Source organism: Poecilia mexicana, unplaced genomic scaffold, assembly GCF_051168715.1.
Source record: "Poecilia mexicana isolate PSO_F unplaced genomic scaffold, ASM5116871v1 scaffold_7, whole genome shotgun sequence".
In the NCBI taxonomy this organism is placed as follows: Eukaryota; Metazoa; Chordata; class Actinopteri; order Cyprinodontiformes; family Poeciliidae; genus Poecilia; species Poecilia mexicana.
In genome coordinates, this window is record NW_028263376.1 from 22,203,509 (window position 1) to 22,223,991 (window position 20,483).

The 20,483-nt window shown below is 41.1% G+C and overlaps 1 protein-coding gene across 4 annotated transcripts in view; it reads right to left on the reverse strand.

Moving 5' to 3' along the window:
* Window positions 1-20,483, reverse strand: part of plxnd1 (plexin D1) — a 99,440-nt gene that overhangs the window by 36,248 nt on the left and 42,709 nt on the right. For all 4 annotated transcript variants that reach the window (XM_088007256.1, XM_088007254.1, XM_088007253.1 and 1 more), the window contains exons 12-18: window positions 20,238-20,395; window positions 14,899-15,044; window positions 4,361-4,466; window positions 1,370-1,509; window positions 740-919; window positions 566-650; window positions 200-469 (exon numbers count right to left, since the gene is read on the reverse strand). In XM_088007256.1, coding sequence (XP_087863382.1) covers window positions 200-469; window positions 566-650; window positions 740-919; window positions 1,370-1,509; window positions 4,361-4,466; window positions 14,899-15,044; window positions 20,238-20,395 — 1,085 coding nt within the window. The remainder of the gene's footprint in view (window positions 1-199; window positions 470-565; window positions 651-739; window positions 920-1,369; window positions 1,510-4,360; window positions 4,467-14,898; window positions 15,045-20,237; window positions 20,396-20,483) is intronic.

Below are 20,483 nucleotides of genomic sequence, written 5' to 3' on the forward strand. Positions count from 1 at the left end.
CAGTTTATTTGAATATTTCCTGATTAATTCCCATAAATTTGATTTAAAAGTTGCTTAAAATACATCAAATCAGTGATAAATTACTACAAACGATGGGAAACAGGAAGGAAATATAATTGTGATAAAAGTCGGTTAATATTAAATAAATCACGCCTGAACACAGCAGGGATGCATATCCTGTCTCAGCTTCGTTACTCACATTGATGATGAGAGTCAGTGGCTCCCCTGAATGGTGTTTGATCTGCTTGTCCTTGTTGGTGGTGAAGAACTGAGGGTCCTCCACGTATCCCAGCTGGAAGTGCTCTTTATGATGCTCCCCGTCCTCTTCCTCAGGCCTGTCATCGGCGGACGAAGGGCTGTCTCCGGTGTAAGGGACCCCGTTCAGGACGAACTGCACCGAGGTTTCCTGGGACTGGCTGGACTCCGGAGATAGACAGGTGATTGTTGAGGAGGAGAGAACGCTGCAGTTCTGCAAAAAAATAAAATAAAAAAAATAAATAATAGCTAAAACCTTTCATGAAATAATAAATTATACTCAAAGTAGCATGGCTGAAAAATTGCTTACTGTTTGCCCAATTTCCAGGACATTCATGGTGACACTCTGAACCAGATCAAAGCCGTGACCTTTAACCGTGATGGTCCTGCCACCACTGTGACACAAACACACGACAATCGTTACATCGCAGACACTAAAAATTTGCCTAGAATTCACTTACAGGGCTTCTGGGAGTTTACTCACCTGAGGAAGCTCTTCGTTGGGTGGATGAAGCTGATAGTTGGGTTTTGCTCATAGGTGTACATGGTGCTGAGGTTTGCTTCCTCACAAGGATGGTCCTCGAACTCCACACAAACCGTCACCAGCTCAGCGTCTGCCTCCAACGCTGGAGGCATGATGCATTTAATCGTTTGATCCGTTTTTCTGGGGGGAAAAAATAAAATAAAAAGATGTAAACACTGTTACCCACAACTTGTGATGTGTAGCAAAAGGTTCAATCCTAAAAACTGTTTCTGATTACAGCTGGAGTTACTTTTTTTTTTTGCTGCTTGGCAGACTTTCACAGGAACGGTGGAGCTATTTTGGTATGCGCTATGGCAACAACTAGAAGTGCTGAATTTAATCTTGTGAGAAGTTATGCAGAACTTGCAAAGCAATGCACTCTGAATATTTAATTGTCACTTCATGCGTTTAATATCCGCTGTTTAAAAAGGAAATCTATTAATACGTGGGAAGGAAAAGAAACCATGCAAATGATTTGTAATTGTAATGGGCAGAATTCACACAGACTTGCAAAGCAGGGTCACGTCGTCTCTAAAATATACAAACAATCTGAGAATGAAAATGTTAAAAAAAAAAAAATGTTGTACTCACTCTGTGATGGTGCACTCCTGTGTTCTGTTGACCTTTACTCTAACCTGTGAGCCGATGTCCAAATGTTCTCCACGGATTGTCACGCGGGTTCCTCCAGCACGAGAACCTTTCTCTGGATATATGGACTCCACGTTGGGCTTCTGCATTCAGAACAACGATTCAGCAAATGACAAGAAAGATATCAGATTGATAACAGAACACTTGACAGCTTTTCCTATTTAGACATTTCTCCTACATAATGCTTTTCTTTGAAACAAATGAAAACACTTCTCTTTCTCTGAGGTTCACAAGTCCAGTTATTGCAAATTAACTGAGACAGCTGCTGGCTATAACAATTAAGAAATCTGTGAAGATAGTCCATGTTGCAGCACATCATTACTATGCAGCTGAAGCCATTAGCCCTTTGGGGCCCGGCAATGGTAGGACAGTCATTCTGTGCTGCACATTTCCCTGCAAAAGTATTCACACTTCAAACTGCAGCGTACTTAATAGGAATTTTATGTAACAGACACAAAGTGGTGCATAACTGCTAAGAGAAAATTATAATTTTTTTAGAATATTGTTTACAATTTTTTTTTATTGTTTTGTGCATTTGTATTTACTAAATTTATTTGAATATATATCTGGTAATAGGGTATTATATTTACATCAAGAAAATATGAAAGTTTTACTTTTATTATGTTTTGTTGGTGAAATGTCAGTGTGAAATAAATAAATGTATGATCATTTATCATCATCATTAAAAATAATCTGCCACAATCAACTGTCTTCAGAAGTCACCCGGTTAATAATAAGAGAACACCAATGTATAATGTCTCTTATCAGTGGCTGGACTTTAATACGTTAATTTCAATGAAATAGTTACATGGAATTTAATGCGTTAAAAATGTTAATGTTAATGCATTTTTCATTTTTTACATACAAAATCTTAAACCGGAACCTTACTATTGGGTTTCTGGTACACCCATAAATCTGACGCACAACAGCATTCAAACACTGGTGGGTATCAAAGCTGCTTTTCTTGTCTCACTGAGGATTCCCGGAACACTTGAAAACTGCGTATAAAAGCACTTTGGACCAATCTGATGGCTGAAAAACCTAAATGATTAAAAACAATAAGATGTCTGTTCATTAATTAATTTAACAGAAAAGAATTGGTCTAATATGTGGGAAGGGTTTTTGGAATAAAAATGTTGTGATCAATTAAGTACAGACCCTGCAATTAATTAAAAAAAAAATAAGTGGGAAAAGTTGGGGAGATGTTTAAACCGGAGTTAAGCTGTGATCGTCTCATGGACCACTGTTCAATCTAGCATGCAAACAGATACAACAGCATGTAGTATATTTGCTAGGCTGTCACCACCAGGTCAAATGAGGTTAGCATTAGCCAGAGAAGCAGCCAAAAAGCCTATAACAACTCTAGAGATTAACAGCCAGTACAGCAGAATCTGTCGACTACAAAACTGCAAATATGGCCTTCATGGATGAGTGAGAAAGAGGAAGCCCTTGTTTGAACACAGGCAGTTTATAGAGAGAGAAACATGGCAATGGCTGCATCATGCTGTGGGAATGTTTCAGCTTAGGGATAGGGAAGCTAGCCACAAAACGCTTTGAATGTAGGCACAAATTTTAGTTTCTAAATGTACAAAATTAGTAAAGAGATGCACTAAAACACATGCAGCCACAAAGCATCGAGTCAGGGAGTAAATACACATGCACTAGTCAGATTTATATTGGTAAAATAAAATGTGAAAACATGTAGTCTCTTTCATCCACTTCATAATAATGTGTTGGTGTAACACATAGAACCCTAGTAAAATAGAAGAAAACGAGTGCTTGGCATGGCACTGTGGCTTAGAAAAAAAAAATTAATCAAATATCGTAAGGGCAGGGCAAAAGCTCTACATACGTTGAAACTTGGTCATATTTATATATATATATATATATATATATATATATATATATATATATATATATATATATATATATATATATATATATATATATAAATAGAGTCCTAGGGCAAATTATCCTCATAGAATTCTGCAGCTACCAGAATCAGCATTCCTGCTTTTTCTAACTTTCTATCCCCTCCATGAACCTCGCCTCCAGGGATGCCTCTTATCCTTGCTGACAGGATTCACTTCCTCAGCGAGCAGGGATGGGGCAGACCTATTGTGCTTCGCTGTGTCAATGTGGGTGGAAGGAGGCAGATGTTTCCGTTTAAAATTTTGAGGAAGGAGATGCAGCAAAGACACACATCCTGTCTCCAAAACAGCTTTTCCCCTTTTTCTTCCCCCTACATCTTCCCCTTCAGCCTGGCTCTCGTTGAGCTTCTTAGAGATAAAAAAAATAAATAAATAAATAAATAAATACCAAACAGGAGTTCCCACAGTAGTACCCTCCTTTAAACTCGCTGTTTCAGAGTTTTTTCATCTTTATGTATCATGATGGGTTTTCAGATTGGGGTTATTTCTCTGCAGCATGACTCATGGACAGAGCTGCCCTTAGAAGCTGCTGAAACGAAGCTGTGAATTATGAAACAGTCTTTGTCTATGAACACAGAGAGAAACAAAGAGCTTACACGGGTATTTCCACAGGCTGAATGTCCTTATTCCAATGAGAGGTTGTGTGGGCTGAGGTTAATTTCCACACCACTGGCCCGGTTTACCTCAGCCACTGATAAATTCAGAGTAAAAGGGACATTCCAGGAGTCTCAATATTTGTTTTTGTTGGCAGAAAAAAAAAAAAAAAAAAGCTACATGACAATTACTTTTAGCTTCAGCTCAGATGGACGTTTGAAGATTCCCACACACCAACATTCCTCTGAACCGTAAAACACATCTGTTAACACTCAGCTGACACTCTTGGGGAGGCCTTTACCAGTGGGGAGCGAAGCAAAAGCGCATGCAGGAAGAATGCGGAGGAAGACACAGACAGAAGGGAGAGCAAAAGCCCAGCAGGAGGGCCGGACGCTGGAAGAACGCTCACCAAGTAGGCGAAGCTTTCCTTTGACGTCCCCGTCCCGCTCTGATCCACGTCCACGCGGACAGAATCCGTCCCGTCATCTTGGGACCTCCCGGTGCGACACACGAGCCTTAGGACGGAGCATCACAGCGAGAGATCAGTTAATAAAAACACAATCTGGATAACACAATACAGCATCCAATTTTGATTTAATAAGGACTTTAATCAAGCCAAATTGTGTGCGAGGGAAATCTGATTGTGACGGCTAAACAAAGACATAATATATCTCGGAGAATGGTTCTTATGAGCTAATTCATCAGTCCCTGTTGCATTTACATATGGAATCAAATAACGCCTCGAAGGTATCAGATATGAGCAGATGTAAAGTTCAAAGCCCCCCCTGACCAAATGCGTCTAACCACAAAGGAGATTAGGGGGCTGCCGAGGCTTGTTCTCCAGCCTCCTGGCTGTGATTAAACCCTCTGCCACCACTGCACGCTCTGCAGGGACGACTCGTATTAATGACACAGTGGAGAATGGAGGCACGGGGACCCACTGCTCTGGGACCTCGGAGGGATAAATGTACCAGGGGCGGGATATAACCTTTATTCCCTCCAATGATCCCCTCCAGGTTGACAGCTTGTTGGTTTATTCAGTCTGGTACCTGCTGCTGCAGAGGTTAGAAACTCTCAGCCAGTGATCTGAACACTGGCAGACATCACTGGGAATTTGCAGAAGTACTCACACCTTCAGGACTTCTTGTTACATTTTGTCACCTTACAGCGACAAACTAGGATTTTACATAGACCCCCTAAAACTAGCGTATAATTGTAAGAAGGCTGATCTGATTGAGTTTGCACAGAAGAATGGGGGAAAAATATCTGATTGCAAGGAGATTAGAGTCAAATTAAGCAAAAAAAAAAAAAAGATTTTTTTTTTATAGATACCCGAGTAAAAGCAGCTCAATGCAAATGTTCCCCGCCCTTTTTAGATTTGTGAAAATTTTGAAAACCATGTGGCATTTTCCTTCCACTGCACAATTACTTATGTGTTTGTGTATGACTACCTACCAGATAAAGTGCAGTTAAAACTGAGCTATGAATACTTTTGCAGGGCACTGCATGCAAGCGGAGGAGCCGTGTTTCAAATAGACAAACCTGGTTTGGATGTACAATAAGACTAGGCAGAGATTCATTCAAGCAGTTGTGGCTAAAACTAGAAAGAAATTTGCACTCGAGTGTGCTTTTAAATATGCAACTCAAACCGAAACGTGCTTTGTGTTGACTGTATCTAAGACAGAGCGACTGCAGCGTCTAATGAGCCCATTTTAAAGTGTGAATTTTGCTCCTGTGCCTGAGTAGCTGTTGAAAATACTCTAAAATAACCGGCAGTAGCTGCAGACCCTGCTGAGGCCTACGGTGCTGCTCATTAATAACAAGAGCATCAGGTAAAGAATGTCATTACCCTCAAATTAAACTCCTGCCATCACCTGGCACGAGGACGCTCTTTGAGAAAAATGCATCATTTCACAGGCTCTAATTTGGAGAAGAATGAAAAGGGACAAATATAATGAAACATGAGTAATCTCAGGTTCAAGCCTAGGGGAAATAAGAGACGCGGAAGCCTGAATCAGCCTGAGCATGCACAGTTTTTGCAGACTCAAGGGTTATCAGAACAGTACGTCGTATTATTAAACATCTGCTGCTGAAAACTAATGCAGAAGACTATGTGGTGCATAAGAGAAACTGGTAAAAATAATTACTATTTAAAGAGTAAAAACAAAGCTTTTTCAGCAGGTGATTGCCAGAGCGGAGGAAGCCAGCTGCATCTTAACCCGACCCGGGTGAGACGTTCACCAAGGTATTGACAGAATCGCTCCATACCAAAGTGCATAAAATACCCTGATTTATTTGATGTTTATATTCTGTAATGTCATAAAACATGAGATGTTTCTGTTCGCCATCCTACAATGCTGGAGATCAAATGACCAGCCAAAATACATGAAACCGACGATTTTCACTTTCTCAAGGGAGAATGAAATGACCACCACTAAAGTGAACTGCTGAAAAGAATATGATGGGTTTCTGTTTAGTTTGAGGCCGCTACTGTTGCTTTTGTTGTAACTAAAACCCAAAATTACACAAGACTGAGCAATTTCCCGCATGCAGATCCTGTGCTGTAACACAACCACAGTCTAACAGTCCCTTGCTCAATCAAGCATTTAAAGTGTTGAACTATTTCTCATCGTATGAAGCAAAACCACAGACTTTGTTGTATTTTATGTGACAGATCAGCACGGAGGAGTACACAGAAGGAAAGTGATCCATGGTGTTCTAACTAGTCCAGGAACTTTGAACATTTAAACTGACTGTTTGCTAAACCATCAATTTAAGCCAATTTGATTCAGGTGTGGGGGTAGAGAGGACCAAGCTAACGCAATATGTTCCGATTTAACCTGTTCATTTGTAGTTCTGGCTGTGTTTGAGGTTGTTTTCCTCCTGGAAGGTGGACATCTATCGACGCTTTTGCAGAATCTGAGAGATCATCTTTTACAATGCCCCTGCATTTACCTACATGTCTCTCCACATTAGCTTGGAGCAGCTTCCATGGTTGGTGTTCCACCACACATAACATTTTGCATGTGGGTTATACATGAAGTATTTTCTAATTTGGGCAGGTTACCTTCTTCCACATGTTTCCTGTGTCTCCTAAGGCTTGTACCAAACCTCAAACAGGAGTTCTGGCTTCCTTTCAGTAATGGCTTTCTTGTAGACAATCCTTCATAAAGCCTAAATTTGATGAGTGCGCCATTATCAGCCTCCTTGTCGATAAATCCTGTCACCTGAGCCTTGGCTCTCTGCAGAACCACCAGAATTGGAAGAGCTGCTTCTAATGCTTTCTTCACCAGACCTATAAGTTCAGCTGTCTTGGCAGGTTTGTGGTTGTACCTTCTTCTTTCCGTTTCGGCATGATAGAGTGAACAGTTGCCTGTAAGATGGTGGATTTTATTTGGGGTTTCCAAGTTTGCTGAATTACATATGTGCATACCGACACTCATCGGATTTGTTTTTGCAAACAATGTCCAAGCCATGCATAATTTCCCTTCCACTTTACATGTAGTATTTTCTTAAATAAAACGCATCATGTTCTGCAGCTGTAACATAACAAAACACAGAAACGTTTACAAGGCAGGTTTATGTTTCTGAGGTTTTCTAAAAGATTGCATTCCAAACACACACAAACAATAACAAATTCAGAGTCTTGGTCGGTGTATTTCTCTGTGATTGCATGCTGATGCAGAGCTGTCCCAGTCAAAAGGACATGCTGTCTCCCAGCAGGAGCAAACAGAGCCAGACCGACCCCCGCTCCACATTTCGATGCCGCCACACTGCAGAGGTATTATGGCTGTCAAAGGGCAATATTTGGGCAAGTACTGAAGTGTCTCCTATCATTTCCCCTGAGCGGCTGATGAGGATCATCAACAATCAGCTGTGTGCGTGTGCATGTGTGTGTCTGACGCGAGTGTTGTCGGAGTCTTGCCAAACGGACAGGGCGAGGGCCACTTAGTGCTCTAATGAAATTGATAGGAAGGGCGGTGTGAAGAATTTGCGACAGATATCAAGAGATGCACTTCAAGTAAATGAGCTGCGCCCAGGCTGACATTGCCATTAATTAACATGTCAACACAGAGTGAGAGGAGAGGAGTTCTTCCAGAGCTGCCCACTTTTCTTTTCTGCACACAGATGTGAACTTTGGCCTTTTCCAGCACACGATTCGGGCACCTGTCTCAGCAACTTCGGTAAATGGGGTCACATGCGTATGTGCTGCGCTTGTATGCTGATGAGTGTGGGAGTCTGCGAGAGCCATTTTGAACTTGAAATCTCACAAATGAGGGTAATTAAAAAGAAAACTGTTTAAAACTTTCAGGAGAGAGGCACCAACAGAATCCGTACATTTTCCATACACCTGTAATCTTGCTTGCAGCATTGCAAGGAGGGTTATTAGTAAGATTTAGACATAGTTGAAATCATGTTTATTCATGTGCACTATATAAAAATACACATTTTACCTTTTTCTCACTGATATCACTCCCTGTTTCCCTGTTTTAAGTTAGGATTGCTAACATTATCCTTCTTATTTTCTTGGAACTTGGTAGTATTGCTAGCTTAGCTCTACGATTTGGTTCAAATATTTATGGGATCTTTTCACAAATGTCTCATAACAGATTGCTGTAATTTTAGCCCATTCCTCCTGACTGACCTAGTGATACTCAGTCAGGTTGCCCTGTAACTTTCTTGTAAGACAGAGTTTGTGGGACGGACACCCTGTCCAAAAGACCGACAGTTTTGTCATTTAGTCACTTTGTAACTAATATGGTTTTATGCTTAGGGCCACTCTCGATTTGACAGAGTCATTTAAGCAAAAGCTTTAACTGTCTTGAGATGTTGCTTCAATTTTTCAACTTAATGTCTTTTCCTCGTGATGCTATCTATGTTATGAAGTTCACCAGTCCCTCCCACAGCAGAGCATCCGTACAACATGATGCGGCCAAAACTGCAATTCACACTGCGGATGATGTTCTCAGGCTTGTAAGTGTCTCCATTTCCTCTAATGTAATGATGGTTATTATGGAAAAATAAACATTTCAATATAAGTTTCATTATACTACTGGACACATCTCCTAAAAAATAATGTCTTTGTGAAAATTTAAAACTGCAATCCAGCATTTTATGTCACTTTTTAGTGGCCTTTCATTAGTGTAGGAGTGGCTTCATTGTGAGAAATCACACTCCGTTACCATATTCATAAAGTCTTACTTTGGTACTCAAGTTGATTCACACATTTTGCTATAAGACACATTCATCTTTTCATCACAGTTGGACATTCCCAAGATGTTTATACTTGTATATAATTGTTTAAACGGATGAACGTGGCACCTTCAGGCATTTGGGTATTGATGGATTGGACTTCTGGAGGGCCAATTCTTTCCCACAAGACATCTTGCGTGTGATTTTTCCCATGATGTCACACAAGGAAACGATGTGTTTAAGCTTCAACTTTAGTGTTGTGAAATTAACTAATCAGAAACTTAAATAGCCATGACATCATCATCATCTGGTTCGCAAAATTGTTTAAAGTTACAATCTTAATCTATTTTTTGAATCTGAAGAAGTCAACAATTTAATATCTCTCTAATTGTTCTAGCAAACAGAAGTAATTTTGTTAATCCTAACCGACTAAAAACATGTAAGACAGATTTAATCTCATCTGGTTTCAACTCTTTCATTTTATGGTTAAATTACCAACTGTCAGATGTTGAAGCCGAGATTAAAATATTCCAGCTTAAGTGATAAGATGAGATCAAAGTTGATCAGACACTGGATGTAGCAACAACAAGGTGTGCTCATGCATGCGTGTGTAAGTCAAAAGTGCTGACAGTGTCAGATGCACTAACATGTTGTGATCTGTCAGTGAGTCTTAAAGCAGACAGAATGTTGCTCCTCTGCCACAGCAGCCAGGCTCGGGAACCAATGAGAAATGAAGACGGGAGATTTGATCATCCCCGGAGTGAAACGTGAATTCTTTTTTTCTTTCTTTTTTTTTTTTTGTCTGTTTAGGGAAGAGGAGGGGTGCGGATGTGTCAGGCGTTTGGAGTGACAGGTGAGACCTGCAGGTCACCCTGGAACTGGTTTTAAAACAATGATTGGCTTCACTGGAGCACGACCAGATAAACACTTCTATTCAAGGAACATTACAGATACTGAATAGAAGTTTTGGATGTAATTTTGGAGTTACTGAGCTCTTTTTCGCCAGTGTCAAAGCAGGGTCCTGCTGTCTCCATGGTGACAGTGCGATGGTCCCCGAGCCACGAGGGGATAGCGGCGGAGTCATTTAAATTGAGAGATGTGCTGCATAATAATATTTGTGAAAATTAGCCTTGTGAATACATATAAACTAAAACACAAATGGATGGCTGAGATTCTTCTTTTGAGACCAGAACAACACAGATATTATGTGAGGAGATGGCAAGCTAAGCTATTTGCATGTGTTTTTCCTCTTTTTTTATTTCTTTCAATAAAAGCTTATGAGTCACTAACTGAAAATAACCACTGACATTTTTTTTCCACTTACTGTCTCGTCAAAAGAAAAGAAAAAAAGATTCATTTTAGATATATCTATTGTTATTTTAATGGAGTCCAGAGGATTTAGGGCCAAGAACTGCATGTCTGATTGAAAGGTCTAACAACTTTACAAATAAGATTGTCTCTATTTAGCTTTGTTGCTGATAACACCTAACATATCTATTACTTTACAAAGACACATATACCTTAGGAATGTATCAGCACGATTGAAGAACTTATGTCAGGTGAGATTGCTGGCCGTTCAAGCCTGGTCGTTAAAGGAGGGATTGGTAATTCTGGCAGTTTTAAATGGGAATTCCTGCTGGAAAATCTCCATAAAGTTTGTCATCAGAGGTCAAAGTGATCTGAAATGGCTGTGCTGAATGTGAACTTTAGGAAAAACAGTGAAGCAGTGTAATATTTGAACTCCATTTAATCTCACACTTTGGAAACTTCACTCAGGACCTTAAGCAGGATGGATTGTGAGGCTCTCCACTCTTCCTCCAGACTGCAGGACCATGTTTTCCTCATTAAGTGCAAAACTTCCTTTATCTGAAAAGAGGACTTTGAACCACTTGTTATCTCAGGTTTAGGAGTTGTTTTAGCATGTCTTGCTTATTTTTCCTTCCACTCAATTTTCCTTCAAAATGGCCAGAGACATCTGTGGAAAATGTCATGTCATTGAAGTATCTCTTTGTCGTTAGAGTTGCTATGCTTACAGTCCTTGGACAAGACTGAGCTAACTGTCTCTCTCTAGGTGCAAGCCAGGGCTTTTCTATTTAGTTGCAACAGGGAGACCAAATGTTTAAGAAAATTGTGCAGCACACAAACAGAGCACTAATTGAGTTTGAAAAGCATGATTGCATTTGGCGGTTGCTTTCAGAATATGGGCAAAAGCTAATGTACAAACTGAAATCAACAATTTCCACCCCGATGAAGAGATAACAAAGCACATTTAGTCACAACACTGTTGAAACTTGATCCCCAAAGCATGACTGGACATGCTGATGAATCATTCAATGAGTAAAAAGCCAGTATGAAACTCTGAGAAGACATTTCAGGAGGCAGTGAAATGAAAAACACCTGGTTCTGCCTGTACCTACTCTTGGCAACGCTTGGGCATCAGTTTATTATACCTATGATTGTTTTGGATAATAAATCAAAACGGTTCAACTGTAATTCAGACTGCAAAGCCACAACTCGAAGTGCCAGTTACTCAAGTCTATGAGCTTTCTTTGGATATACTTCACGAGAATTATTGTGCACTTAAAATGAGACAGTTCACATGCACACACAAGATACCATATGAGGACGCCTTGATGCAACATGTTTGGGGTTAAAATCGAGGCATTTTTCAATGATCTTTAATGGGGAAGCTGACTGCAATCTAAGTGTTTGCCTGGTTGGCAGGGGGAAAGGTTATACCCATTCCAACAACACAAGAATCTAATAAATGCTAAAAAAAAAAAAAAAAAAAAACTAAAATATATATTGTAAGCTTAGGAAACTTCATGCACATTGATTAACTTGGTCTCACAGTGAAATGTTACAGATACAGATTAAGAAAAGGAAGACTGAGTACTGCAAACCTCTCTAGAGCTATCAATATATTAAATGTATGGCAATAATGTTAAAACCTTGTATTATTTATGTCATATAGTGTGCATGTCTGTGCTATAAGAAATGCAATTACTCTACTCAGTATTACTCAATCTGACTCGGGTCCGTATTCAGGAAAGAAATCAACTCAATAGGGACATTTCTAACATCATAGTTATGATATCAGACTTATGGCAAAAGACGTCTTTGTTGTATTTGGAAATCAAAATGAAAAATTTGACAGATGTTCCTGACAACAGTGAGTTAGAATACCAGCTAGTTGTCCTCAGCATGCAACTGAGCACGCACCATTTATGACATCATGTTTCTTCTCAAGCTGCAATAACGATGTAGCTTTAATGATCGACATAAAAGTATTTGGTCATTGAGCAATAAAACCACATATGGTCTTAGTAACAGTTCTCTAGGTTCGGCAAATCTATTTTTATCGAACCCAGTAACAATATATATGTGAAAAAAATAAAAAATAAAATAACTTGATGGGGAAAAACGTTACATATTTTTATCACTAGATGCACAAGTCAGTCACCAGAGACATGAAGAAATCAATTTTCACAAAATCATCTCTGATTTGTGATCAGCAAGTCAAATGATTTATTTACTTAGTCAAAAATTACAAAGTTTGTGTTTTGCATGCATGCAAAGTAGGAGAAAATTAGGAACAGTCCATTAATCACTTTGTTAAGTAATTAATCAGCAGTACTTTAATTTTCCATCTGGAAACTACTGACTCTATCAATGAATCGTCAGTAAATTTAGTCTATTTTTTGTTTTAAATCTTGAAAAAAAAAATCTTCCGCAGGGTCTGACGTCACAGACAATTGGAAATCCGTATCCTAATTAGGGCTGAAACGATTCCTCGAATGATTCGAGTACCTCGATTACTAAAATTCCTCGAGGAAAATTTACCTGCCTCGAAGCTTCGTTAATTTATGTTTTATTAGTTAGCGCACCGTGTTCCGGCCGGGACTTCATTTGCGTTGCGCGGAGCTCTCACTTCCGCCTCTGAGTTGTTGACAAAAGCTAAGTCTCAGCGGCATAAAGTCCAATCTTCAAGATTGGCCCGTGGGGATTTTATTGATTGATGATAATGCCCGACTTTTTATCGTTTTTGGGGAACCAATAAGCATCCTTAAAATGACTGGGGGAATGCCTGGAGTACGGCAGCATTTCTCCTCCGGGGCTGCTGGTTGAAAGCGAACGGCGGGAAGAGCGCTGAGGTGAGCGGATAGCCTGAACAGGGCGGGCGGCTGAGTAGCTGATGCTTACCGTGTAAATGTAGCTTTACCGACGAACCGCACAATAAATTTCATATCCCGGTCTGAAGAAACGGGTGGCGGAGCGCATCGTACATGGCTGGTAGATGAGTTTCTGAGTGTGACCAGTGAAGGTGTCGTAAATATCCCGTATTGCTTCCCCCCGTGTTCGTCCCCCGGTCTAACGGTTCGTCAGTCCGCTGGTCTATTTCCTCCCCTCCACCCCATCTTACGTTCGTTCATTCGCCCTCTCCTCCCACTCCAGGCGGCATTTCCCGTATTTTCAAACCCAAAGCGTGACAGGTTAGGTGGCAAGGTGAGTTTAATTAATCTATTAAACTCACTGAAGATGAATACATAAACTAAAAGCTGGATTGTAGACATTTTTTATAAGCATATTTGTGAGCCTGCCTCTTTGTTATTAAATTCAATATAATTTCAGATTTTTCTATAACTTTTCTTCTGGTTAACTTAGAAAGTGAGCTATTATTGTTACAGGTTAGTTTTCTAAACTACAAAAAAGCAACTGTTAGGGATGCTCAAATATGGAAAATTGGACTGATATTGATATCTGATAGTAACACCGGTATTATGCCAGATTTACCAATATTTCATTTTATAATTTTTTTTATCCGATTACTCGATTAATCGTAAGAATAATCGATAGATTACTCGATTACTAAAATATTCGTTTACAACAGCCCTAATCCTAATGGTTGCATCTCCAGTTATTCATGTATTCTTCTTTCTCCTCAGTAATACATGTCAATAACCAAGAATTGTGGAGGATTTGCACTGAGCAGGTCTGGTAAGCTCTCCCCTCAGCCTCATGTTTTTATTTATATGTCTGAGAAAATTCCCACAGTTGCCTTTGAAGCCACATAAAACTATACGACTTTAATGTTTCCCCAACACATAGCCAACATTTCCCCCCAGAAGACGTGGAAACATGGGATTTGGAGTCCGGTTCACCTTCAAAAACCACTCTAAGCCCTAAATTGGAGGTATTTAGACAGTTTCAGGAGTTCTGAAAATGTTTTTGAAGCTTTCTTTATGTTTTCCCAGCCGATAAGGCATTCCAGAGCAGGGAGCTTGGTTCCTGTTTTCAGTCAGAGTTGGCAGCTCCAACTGTACTGCCTGAGTTAAGGCACAACATGCTCCCATCTGAGATGTTCACTTCAGGATTTCTTTCAGTAACAAATCTTTAGATTCTCCATTTAGTTTTTTTTTTTTTTTGTATCTCTCTCTTCTTTCTGTCCATCCAATTGCTCACCTGCCTCAACGCATGTCGGGTTACCATGGCAACAGGTAATTGGCACCTGTCATCACAAGTCCCGGCTGCGACGTTGCTGCATATTTTAACGGGTCTTTAAATAAAAATCTTGCGAGGATTTTTCTCAGCCCCACCCCCTTCCTTTTTTTCCCCCCACCACCCTCGACAGCATGGATAACGAAATAAGTATGAGGTGTGAGAAGTCAGCAGAAAACACTCAAGCCACAAAAACACCATTGCAAAACACGCGACTTTGTGACTCATTAAGGAAGTTTCTGTTTGGATACTCACTCGACAGAGACGGTGTAGCGCTCGGGCAGCAGATCACAGGGAACGTCTCCTATAAAGATGTTCACTCCTGCTGGCCTTCGTCCCAGGTTCCTGCCCTGTACCGTCAGCAGTGTGCCTCCTTCAACAGGGCCCCTCAGGGGGGAGATCTGACAAAGACAGAGTGAGGCAATGAACACACACACACACACACCAAAAAAAGGAAAAAAAATACACACAGAGAAGGTGCTGTAATAAGCACAATAAATTAGAGCTCATAAGAAGATTACTGCCCTAAAATCACTCAAATAATGATGGGTGATAATTGAGGCGACAGAGAATTAGCAGGGGCCATGCGTGGAGATGTGGAGCGTGTCACGGACAGAGATGGGGATTCAATTGAACAGACACACGGTTTAGCTATATGGGCGCGCACCGCAGACTCTTAACAGAGCCTGTCTGAGACTCTTCAGTCTCTAATCCTCTACAGCACATGCAAATAAAGAGCAGGCTAAGAGCCCCCTTCACATCCCACGAGAGACAGACAGAGTGGGAAAGTGAGGGCTGGAGAGGCGAGGTGTAGAGCACAGCAGAAAGGTGGATGAGTGGGGAGGCAATTTAGAGAACCGAGTGTCGAGAGGAGACTGAATGCTGATGATGGTGGTGAGAGAGCAAAGCCTCAACAGGGGAATTAATGCGCAGCGCTTTTTCCCCTTTCATCTGTTTTCCTGTGTCTGCTCCGTCAAATTCCTTAGTCCTATTTCAGCTGTTGTTCTGAGGCGTGCTCTCACGCGTCATTTCAGCCCCTGCCTCTGCTTCCTTCATTTTCCATTCGGAAAACCATGGGGAGGGAACAAAGGAGAGGAAACGATCGCCTCCTCAGTCACGGGGAGAAACAACCTTAAAGATAGCATCTCTGAGACCAAGACAGAAGAAATCCACTATGGTCAAGCCGGTGTAGCAAGGCTGCGCTTCGGCAGCGCTTCTCAGAATAACCTCCAGGCCGACGCGAGGTCGCCATGACCCCCTTCTTGGTGTTATTAGCCTGGCTCCACTGCTAAGGGAAACTGTGCTGTAAAGTGAAAACAACACTTGTGTTTGGTCTGGGTGAGAGGACAAGGTTTGCCTTTACATTCAGACACCCACCAGGAGCTCACAAGAACACCGGGACAGATGAAAAAACTCTATATCTCCCAGGAAAAAAGGGAGGGAGGTTAAAAATAGCAAGGATGAACTTCTTTAAAGTCTGAGTAAAAATAAACTGTAGAAGTGAATGTTCAATGCCTTGAAAAGTGTAAATTTCCCACGTTTTACAGAGCAACACAAAGTACTGCAATAGAAGCACCTTGGAAGGGAGTCGCTAACTAAATGTTTTTAGGTAAGATTTTACCAGCCTTATGTATCGAACGGATTTTTCCTTGTTCTTTGAAAAATGCCCCAAGCTCAGTCAAACTGGTTGGAGAGCATCTGTGAACAATGCTTTAAGTCTTGAAACAAATTTTCAATTGAATTTAAGTCTGGACTTTGACTGGACCATTGCATCAAATGGAAATCGTGCTATGTCCTGAGCTATTCAATAGTAGCTCCAGTTTCATGTTTAGGGTCGTTGTCCTCCACCCTACGTTTTTTTCCACGTACCGCGGCTCCATCCATCTTTCATCAACTTTGACCGGCTTCTTTGTCTCAACTGAAGAAAGGCACTGCCTCAGCATGATGCTTCCACTACTAACTTTAGAAGTATTGATAGTATTTCAGGGTGATGTGCAGCATTAGTTTTGTACCCCAAATAGTGTTTTGCATGTGGACAAAAAAGGTCAGAATTTCTTCAACATGTGTCCTGTGTTTCTTGGTCTTCCTGATATTTGACCTTTTAGTCACTGATGTCTTTTAGCAACCCTCTAAACTTCACAGAACACCTACATTTAAACTAAGATTAATGAACAAGTGATTATTTGGTCACTCCAGAAGGCCATTGGCAAGTTGAAGTGTTTGCAGTGTTGAGCACATTTCCACTAATGCACTTATAGCAGAGATCATTTTTTGTTTGGCATCTTTGCTAACTTTGAAAACATTTAATGTCCTCACATTCTCTTTCTTCCACACACAGTGAAGAACAAAATCTAAATGTAAGTACAATATGTAAGGGAATTATAGAACAAGTAAAAAGGTATTTGAGGGTTGTAGTCTTGCTGATATAATTTGAACTGGAGTTAGCACTGTAGCATTAGCTTCCATGAAATGTCATGTCGGTGTTGCACTTTAGTGCTAGCAGAGCTAATACTTATGTGCTTCAGGGGTGACTGAATAGAAAATGCATGTTGCTCTTCTCAGAATATACACATGCTAAAATCTTTTACTTTAACTATGTAATTTTGCACCATTTTATATTCGGCTACATTGGAAATTTTGATGACAAATGTGAAAAAGTAATTAGGGGTAGCATAATATGTTGTTCCTCAGGAAGTTATTCTGATGTTTATGAGATGTCTTAAAGTTTTTGCAGATGTGGGACAACGCTCTGCTTACTTACTCGGATGACATAGGATATAACTCCCTTTTCATACACGTATACGCAGCACATTAATAAATCGGCAACCACGGTTGCACAAGCTCTCGAGCATTTCAGACAAAAGACAGAAAAGCAGCTATTTATTATCAGAACGCATCTCGGAGCACCCAGTGTGCCTGTGTGGTGCCTTTGGGAATTAACATTAACATCAGCCTGCTCTGCTATTCATTTACACCTCTTACGGGTCTGCGAGTCTTGATTTACAGCGCAAACTCTGCCAGGCCTCCAGAGAGATTGCAGGGTGGGGGTTTGTGTCTGCAAAAGCTCCCAGACCCAATTCCTGAGCGATTAAACACATATGAACAGTAAATTATACCTCAGTCTAACATGCTCTATAAGCAGAGTACAAACATTTATACTGTCTTGAACAAGTATTCAAACTCAAACACTCTGTCATGTTCAAACCACAAACCTCAATGTATTTATTATTAAAGTTTCATGTGGTGCTTTACTCTGAAACCCTTAAATAAAATCCACGGCACGCAATTACGTTCAAAAGTCAATAATTAGTCTGTCGATGCATAATTTAAGAATATCCTAATCTTTGAAAAATCTCAGAGCATAATCTAAGAGAGCTGGGGCTTAGGTGGGAGAATCAAATCAAATTATCTCCACAATCCTGTCCTTCATAGAAGAGTGGCAAGAAGAAAGGTCTTGTTGAAGGAAAAAATGTTAAGAAGTACCATCAGCAATTTGACACAAACCATGTATGAGACACAGCAAACACATGGAAGAGGGTGATCTGATCTGATGAGACTAGTACTGAACTTTTTGACCCTTACACTGCACATCACCATGAAAACACCATTGCCACTGTGAAACATGGTGGTGTCAGCATCATGCTATGGGGATTGCTTGGCTTGCAAAAGCACCTCACACCTTTTAGATTTGGATTAAGACAGATGGTATTTTCTTTTCATTTATGAGCTTTACTTTGTGTCAGTCCAAGCCAACGTTACAACGTTTAAGGGTTGCAACGTCGCAAAACTTGAGCAAGCTTTAGGGGTCTAAACTTTTCCATCACACTATACTGAATCCAACCTGCCTTGAAGCATATGCTTTCCTTTTGTTTATTTTGTCTGTTGCCGCCATAGCTTTCATCCTCTTCCTGTCAGTCCAGTTCCTCTGCATCACTCTAATCAAGGAGGACACAAAGACAAAACAGGAAAAAAGCTCCTCGCTGTAAATGTAGCGCTCTCCGCCCTTTTCTCTGTTCAAACCTTTTACATCCTCTTTCCTCTATGAGCCAGGTCCTTCTGTTCTTGTTTTCTTTACATGTGGTGGGTAAACCATGTTGTCAGTTCCTGTTTGGATGCCAAAGTGTGTTTTCTTTTAGCGATGAACTGGCCTACACATAACATGGGAACAAAGAGCCCAGGGAGATAATAAATATCTCCTTTTGTCCGACACCAGCGCACGAAACAGAAAGCATTTTTCATAATTAGGCTGTAGGTGGAAAACTTTAGCGAATAATGAAGTCCTCCATTTTAATATTGATATTTTGGCACCTGTATCTCATGAGAGAGATTGCATGTGACACGGGAGAGTGAAGACAAACATGTTTCATTACCGTAGCCACAGCACGATTGTATAACAAAGAGCTGCTGCTGTCTGATTTTGCGTGTGTGTGTGTTGAGGGAGATGGGATCTGGTTTCAGTAAGTTGGAGTACTTGGGCTTTAACCCCTGCGGATTCTCTGAGAAAACACGGCTGCCAAAGCATTGCATCACACACCCGAGTGAACCACAGCCCCACAATCCTCTCTCCTGCGAGAACCAATGCGTGTGTGTGCGGGTGTGTGCAAGAGAGCCGTGCAACAATAGTCTACCCACACACACATCTCTGCCCAGCTAACTTCAGTCACGTAAGAAGTCCATATGAGTTAGGCTCTCAAAGAGCATCCTGTTAGTCACAGTATGCTGACAGCTACAAAGAATGAAGGATAATCATGAATGCTTCAATATGGCCAGTTTGTGTGACAGATTGTGGGCTTATGTGTGTGTATACGTGAAGGAGTTTGGTGTGTGTGCGTGTGTGTGTGTGTGTGTGTATTTGGCTGCTTTGTTCTGCTTTGCTTATTCTCCTGGGCTGACCAGGTTTTATCTACAGGAAGTTCGGGCCGACTGGCTCTCATGTGAGCCGTGCTTCCCATGACCGCCTACCGTGGCTGCGCCGATATAAGCTGCAGAAAACAGACTTCAGGGATGAGACTGAAAGCGCTTCCACTACAGTTAGGCAAACAAATAAATATGATCACCCGTCTGAGCCGCAAAGAAGCGTTTGAGGAAGGGCACCCTTTCAGAGATGACGATGACACAACCGCAATCAGATCTGTGTTAGATAAACGGCCCTTAATTCTTTTCTTCTTTTTTTTTTACCAGAGTGGTTTTGCTCCTGTTATAGTTGAACGTCAAAAAAAACCTCTCATGGGAGCTTATTCTAGCTTCTGTGGTTTCTTTCACATGAAGGCTTTTACACTTACAGCTCCCAATCCGCACAGATTAAACACGCACATGTTGCTGTTTTAAAGGGGGGGAGGTGTTCCCATGCCCTCCTGATGGATCACAGATCCTCTCCGCTGTGTCCCGTGTGGGCTGTGGCTGAGTGAGTGTTGGTGTTGTTGCAGAATGAACTGCTTTATTAGGAATCGGTCCAAACAGGCCCTCAGCAGCTGACACTGGACATAAAGGACCATGTGAGTGACCTCATGATTCAGCGAAACGAAAGTGAGGCTGGAGACCACAGAGAAATGGAGGAAGAGGAGAGGGCTTAATGTTGAATGCAAGGATTCTACCTTGTGGATCTCAGGAGCAGGACACACATTCCTGTCTGGCTGGCAGTCGTCCCTCGGCCTGCAGCTGCTTTCACACCATCCACAGAGGTGTCCCTGATCCTCACGGCCCCAGCACTGGGAGCAGTCTGAACTGCCTGCTCCACAGTTGTACACCTCCACTAGAGGGAGACGGGAGGAAGGAGGGGAGAGATAGAGACAGGAAGACATTATCAGACAATCGTATGAAGATTATTTTTGGTGTCTTTG